This window comes from Tupaia chinensis, unplaced genomic scaffold (assembly GCF_000334495.1).
Source record: "Tupaia chinensis unplaced genomic scaffold, TupChi_1.0 Scaffold000651_1, whole genome shotgun sequence".
NCBI classification, from domain to species: domain Eukaryota; kingdom Metazoa; phylum Chordata; class Mammalia; order Scandentia; family Tupaiidae; genus Tupaia; species Tupaia belangeri.
This window is the reverse complement of record NW_006160172.1, coordinates 412434-419007: the sequence shown is the minus strand read 5'-3', so window position 1 is coordinate 419007 and position 6574 is coordinate 412434. Positions and strand designations below refer to the sequence as shown.

Here is a 6574-nt window from a genome sequence, read left to right as displayed (position 1 = left end):
ATGTTTATTGCAGCATTATTCACAATTGCCAAGACATGGAACCAACCTAAATGTCCACAAACTGTTGAATGGTTTGGTAAAGTTTGGTAGATATACTCTATGGAATACTAGTCAGCCATAAAAAATAACAAGACCCTGGAATTTGATAGAAAGTGGTCAGATATGGAGGATCTGTTGCTGAGTGAAGTAAGCCAGAAAGATATTCTGTGTATCCACTCGATATATACAGACTATCTGCACTCTATGATAGAGAGCAAAAAATTGGAGGACATAAAAGCAGTGAAGGTACTTAATGAGAATAGGACAGTGTGGAATGGGCAACGTGAAGAGAAGAGGATAGAGAAAGATAGCAAGTGAACCATAGAGAGGCAGGATGTTAGTGAGAAACAGATATGACTTATTAACTGTTGATGGTGACATGTATAGCATCCTCAACTGGATTGGTCTGAGAAGTATTCATGATGGGCAAAGTATTTTTACAAGCAAAATGAGAAATAGTGATTGACTGTTTTAAAAAATAATTCAACAATAATAATAATGATTGGGGAAAACATAGAAAAGATATTGAATGTTGAAGCGGGGAGATTAATGTCTCTGTACTGACTGACATGTATGGCATTCCCTTTTGAAAAAACAATGTAATACACTGTAAAATTCTATGTAATCCAATAATATAAAGAAGATTATGATGAGAGTGGTCATCTGCAAAGAAAAGTGGGAATGAACTTCTAAAAAAAAAAAAAGCCAATGTGACCCTCTCCTGTCTAGAAGGAAGGGGCTGACATGATGAGACACATAAGGACACCACGTGAATACAGCAACAAGTGGTTAATAGAACAATTAATAAAAATATAGCTCCAAAGAATAATTGTTTAAAGCAGTAGATGGTGGAAGGGATAGGAACAGGTATAGCAGGATACAACAAAGTATCATAGAGTTTACAGTAAGTTTTGCACACATGGCAAGAACCAGATTTTGAAGGTTTAGTCCCTTTATCATCTCTGTCAGCGTTTTTGGGGCATGCCTTGATGTTTCCAAGTTCTGATGTTAGCTTTAGTCAGCTTCTCTCTCTTACTCTGAGCATCTGATGCCAGCTCATAGTGTGCAGGGCATACGTACTGAGAGAGTGCCCAAACTGGACCTGTAGGAGTAAGCACAGAGAGAAACCCCCTTCCCCAGGTTATTAGAGGAGCTGGACCTTGCCAGGATGGATCTGGTGGAATTTTAAAAAAGACTTACTTGGGGATGTTTTTGTATTGTTAAGTAGTACTCCATTGATGTAATTTTGAGTCAAAAGTCAGATTTAGATGATTCAACTTAAATATGGTTAAAGAAAGCAATTTGGCAGCATGACGGGGGGGGCTAGATTCCCCATTTTTTGTTTTAAAAATATGGAGAGCATTAGGTTTATTAAGGCCACCACAGGCTGTATTGTGTTTTTAAGCATGCCTGTCTTTTAGAGGTCCTGATAGCTGACTAACTACTAGGAAGCCCTTTCCTGACAAACTTAAAGAAACATCCTCTTGAGCAATCAAATCAATGCCAGCACGTCCAGCCATAGCATGAATGTAGTCATAAATTTCTGGGCCAGTTGTTTGTTTGGAGCTCTCATTTGTTACTTGGTTGTACTGGGACAAGAATGAGACTTCTTTGGGTCTTAAGCTGGAGGTGTGCCTGGTATTGGGTTTCCCGGACACATCAGTGGAAGAATTGCACTGGTTAGTCCAGTGCAAGCCTTTATCATAGCATTTACATTTGGAGAAAGGCTTCCTTAGTTTTCCCTTACAATCCTTGATTATATCTCTTAGGTTTAATGTTCTTTATGGCCTTAAATGGAGGATGAGGAGTAGAAGGTGCCAAAGAGAGTTAGTAGGAGGTGTGAAAGCTGGTGAACAAGAAGGAGTGGAGGGACTGGGAGTTAACCCTTCCCTTTCTTGGGACAGTTTTCTTTCTGACATTAATGTAGGAGTTCCAAACAAAAATATAGCATTATGACATAAATGCCAGACATGGAGGGTTTCAATAGGAGCATGAGGATCTTTATGCAAGCAAATACAAATTTTCCTCCAATGTTCAATTTGAAGGGATCCCTTTACATGATACCAAAGGCATGATAAGTCAATTTCTTGTAACATTTTAGATATAGTTCTAGAGGAAACAAAATGCTCTGCTCATGCTAGCAAAAAACAAAGTTCATTTCTATGAGCTGTTCTCTTGGGAGAAAGCCGATTCCCCATATTGAGATCCTGGGATCTCCACAGAGATAAGGTGCACCTTATAACCCCATACACAAGCATGGGTCTCAATATGCCGGTGTTTTATATGCTAACCACCTGTTTCTTTGCCAGTTTAAAAAATATATGTTTTATTATTAACCTTTGGGATCAAATGCCAACAAAGCTACCTCAAGGCTATTTCAAATAGAGTATGAACTCCCAGTTTAGGGATGGACTGAAAACTACATATAACTTTCCCAAATCTCTGCCTTCAAATAGGCAGCTGAAAGGCAACTGATACAAAACAACTATGAGAAGTCTTACCAGCTCTCTGGCAAAGTCTGCTCTACAGTAACCTTTCTGGTGAACTTCTCTAGAAGTAAATTGAAATAAGCAATGGCTGAGAACAATTACAGCCTTGTGGGAGGCAAAGTATTCTAATCTTAAATTAATTCCTTGTCACTCCAAGCCCAGGGAGCATGTATCTCCTTTTTAAAGAATTCTCCTAAGAACTTCAAGCTCAGGTGGCGTGAAAGCAAAAGTAGTGATAGAATGCAGGAATCTGGAGTCAAGTCACCTGGGAAAGAGAAGATGCCCAGTCAATTAGATATCACTTGATGTAGCGATGGAACTTGCTATGTTAACTTCACAGCGTGATGAACTCAGGCAAACACAAAGGGAAATCTCTCCAGGGAGAAAAGCAGTAGGGTGTCTGCCTGGCCACGTTCCTGGAGGAACTTTAAGGAATCTCTTGGCTCTGGTAATTGGCTATTAATCTGCCACCAGATCAAGCGTGCAGGGAAGGTACGAGACCCCCAATGTCTGATTTTACTGTAAGGCCATATGAGAATCTCCATGGAACTGAAGGGAAGCACCCACTCAGACCTCATAGCAAGAAGGCCGTGGGGCTATAAACACTTTGATTCACTCAAACAAACAGCAAGCACACCAGAGATTAGGGAACCCCATGAGTATGAGATCTAGGAGCTCTGGGAATTGATCCTCAGTTTTGGCACCAGTATGTGCTGCTTGTACAATGAGGCATAAGTTGGGATATTGATGGCATGGTGCAGTAGAAAATCCATGGCACAGTAGAGTCCGGAGTGCTTAGGTCTAGACATGCCTTGACCATATCCTGATGTGACATACAGGGCAAGATACTTACTGTCATGTCTCAGTTTCATCATCTACAGAGGGGGACTATGATCCTGAATACATAGAAATTAAGGAACAATCAATACATAAATTGGATCTATGTCAGTTCCCATTTTACTAGTTATTTGCTGAATGTCTTTGTTGTGTAATGAGCTCTGTAAGGAAGCAATTTGGATGACTAAATTGCCAAGCATTTCATTTAGATCTGCCAAGTGGTGGAGAGACTAAGGGCAGGCGCTTTGTTATAAACTGGATCTGAGTTTGAGGCCTGGTTTGCTGCTTAATGTGCAACCTCAGATCTATTAATGCTTGAAGTCTCTAAGCCTCAAAGTTCTTTGACAAAATGTAAACTATCTGGGGGTGACGTAAAGCTTATATAAAATTATTTACATGAACTGCTCACAAATGTCCAGAAGACAAATCACTCCATATAAATATAGTCAATAGTTTTTTTAGCATAATGGAGGAACTGAAATGCTTACAAGTGGATAGAGAAATACATTATAAGTGGAGCAAAGAACAATGAAATGGAATTTTGTCTGACCTAGAGGGGGCCTATTGGAGAGCGCTTCTTGGGCTGCCACAGATCCTCTTATTTTCGACCAAGCAAAATAGCCTCCCTATTATAAGCCTAAGAAATCTGTCTCTAGTTGCTAGCTATACTCACTAGTTTCTTTACCCAGAATTAATAAATAGATATTATTTATATGTCATGTTTAGGTTCTCAGGTATTATAGAGGCAAATATGCACAGAAAATCTTATTAGGTGAACAAATTATGATGGTTTTAAAGGGAGTATTTCCATTACATGTTTATTTATTTGAAGGTAGTTAATATGAGGATGATGTTTGGACATATAAAGTTCTAAGCTCTCTTATAAAATTCATAATTTATTCCTGAATTGAAAGTACATTTTGGAGCACTCTTTTCAGGGATCTTTTCACTTCCTTGTTCCGTAAGGAATAGATTAATGAGTTAAGCATGGGGGAGACAATATTATTTAGTATTTGCACTATGGACCCAAGCAGGGGATTGGGTGTGGGTTGCATATAGATGATGATCACAGGTCCATAGGCACAGAGGATGGCAGTGAGGTGGGCACTGCAGGTGGAGAAAGCTTTCTTTCTGCCCTCTGTAGAACGGATTCTCAAAATAGCAATCCCAATGCGGGTGTAGGAGACACAAACACTGAACAAAAGAACTAAAGCCAGAAAGCCCACATTGATGGAACCCACTCTCTGGGCAAGGTAGCTGTCAGTACAAGCCAAAGACAGCAAGAATGTCACAGTAGAAGTGGTCGACCTGGTTGGGGCCACAGTAGGTTAACTGAAAGGGAAAGGTGGTCAGAGTGGTGGCCTGAAGACAACCCACCAAACAGGCTGCCATGACCAAACCAACACAGACTCCAGGTTTCATGATGAGTGTATATCTCAGAGGGTGACAAATGGCCACAAATCGATCATAAGCCATCACAGAGTAGAGACAACCTTCGCTAGAACCCAGGAAGTGATAGAAGAAAAGCTGTGCAGCACAGCCTTTGTAGGAGATGGCTCGGCTCTGACCGGAGAGATAGAATAGCATCTTGGGACAGGTGACAGATGGGAACACCATGTCAAAAATAGATAGGAGCCCCAAGAAGAAGTACATGGGGGTGTGAAGAGTAGAGGAAGAAACGATTGCTATTAGGATGAGCAAATTTCCAAGCAGGGTGAAGAGGTAGATGAAGGAGAAGATGACAAAGAGCACAGTCTCCAGTCCCTCTGTCTCAGGTATTCCCAGGAGAATGAACTCAGTCAGCTGTGTGTGGTTCCTCATGTTCTTGGAGAGATGGTCTGGGTTTTCACAGCAGACATTTAAATGGGAATTCAGAGGCTGATTGCAATAGATATAATATGAATCTATTCATCATCATCAATCTTTGTTTAAACATAAAGATGATGGTAAAATTAATAATTAGAAATTCATTAAAGACAATTAGGGTTGTAAAACATATGTAAATCTTTGTATCTCAAGATATTTCCTTTCTTGAAAAGAAATACAAAGCAAAATGAAATAGTAACATGGTAAATTATTGGATGGGTTCAGAAAACATAGATTTTAATACTGAATGAGTGCATATAACTTAATGAAATTCTACCACCAGTTATATAGCAATGGATGCCCTAAAATAAACCAACATTGAAGTCCGAGACTCCTGATTCCTCTTCTGAGTGTTTTTGCAGTTATTCAAAGATGTGGCCAAATACCCTAAATATTCTTCATAAGTTTAGTTACTCTCCCATACTTCTAATTAGATCAATGGGTTGTGATATATAGCAAACAACATTGACATTTGGGTTATAGTAATATCACTCTAACTGCATATATTCTTTAGTTTTAACATTTTCTTATTTAACAATGTTCACTTGCTTCTAAACAAGCTCACAGTAACAAATTTGCTTATTAATACGGAGTTTTTAACTGTCAAAACTTAGAGGCTAAAGTGAATAATGCGGATTGAAGGTTTCAATGAACTCACACCATATGTAAAAAGATATGGAACACTTAGTGTTTTCTAACAATCGAAATTTTTGAGTACTTAAAAGTTAAGCTAAATCATTTTAGTTCTGCAGCTATTTTTGTGTTTTCCACTTTCAAAAAATTTTTATGTTTATTTTTCTGTGGTAAGAACTCAACATGAGGCCTACTGTCTTAGCAGAGTTTTAACTGTACAATACCATATTGTTAGCTATGGGGACAATGTTGTGGAACCGATGTCTAGGACTTGTACTCAACGTGTGTTACTAAAACTTTATACCCTGTTGACTAGCAATTTCCCTTTCCCTCTGACTCTGCCCATGTCAATCACTTTTCTGCCCTCTGCATCTGTGAAATTGAGTTATTTGTTTTATATTCAAGGAAACAGAAGTCAAGCAATTGGGTATTTTGAGATTTTGAACTTGCCACTGGAGTGTGCTGTGATCAGCAGTTCACAATGCTTGAGTACAAAGCCTCTTAAGAACTCCCCAGGAAGATACAATGTTTTCACTTTCAGTTTTTAGTTTTATAATGTATTTTTGGATATCTAAAGTATTTAAAAATTGTTTAATTATTAATGCTCTGATTTTTAATTATAGATCATGGTCAATTTCACTGGTACTCTCTTATAGTGAATAGTTGCTAGTGTTCATTTTATCTTCCATAAAATTAGAAGATAACATTGG

The 6574-nt window shown here is 38.7% G+C and overlaps 1 protein-coding gene across 1 annotated transcript; it reads right to left on the bottom strand.

Moving 5' to 3' along the window:
* Positions 1 to 4261: 4261 nt before the first annotated feature.
* On the bottom strand, positions 4262 to 5186 carry LOC102501760 (olfactory receptor 148-like). The gene is given in 2 exon segments (XM_014592087.1): positions 4262 to 4640; positions 4642 to 5186. Coding segments are annotated over 2 exon segments (924 nt in total).
* Between the last annotated feature and the right edge of the window lie 1388 nt (positions 5187 to 6574).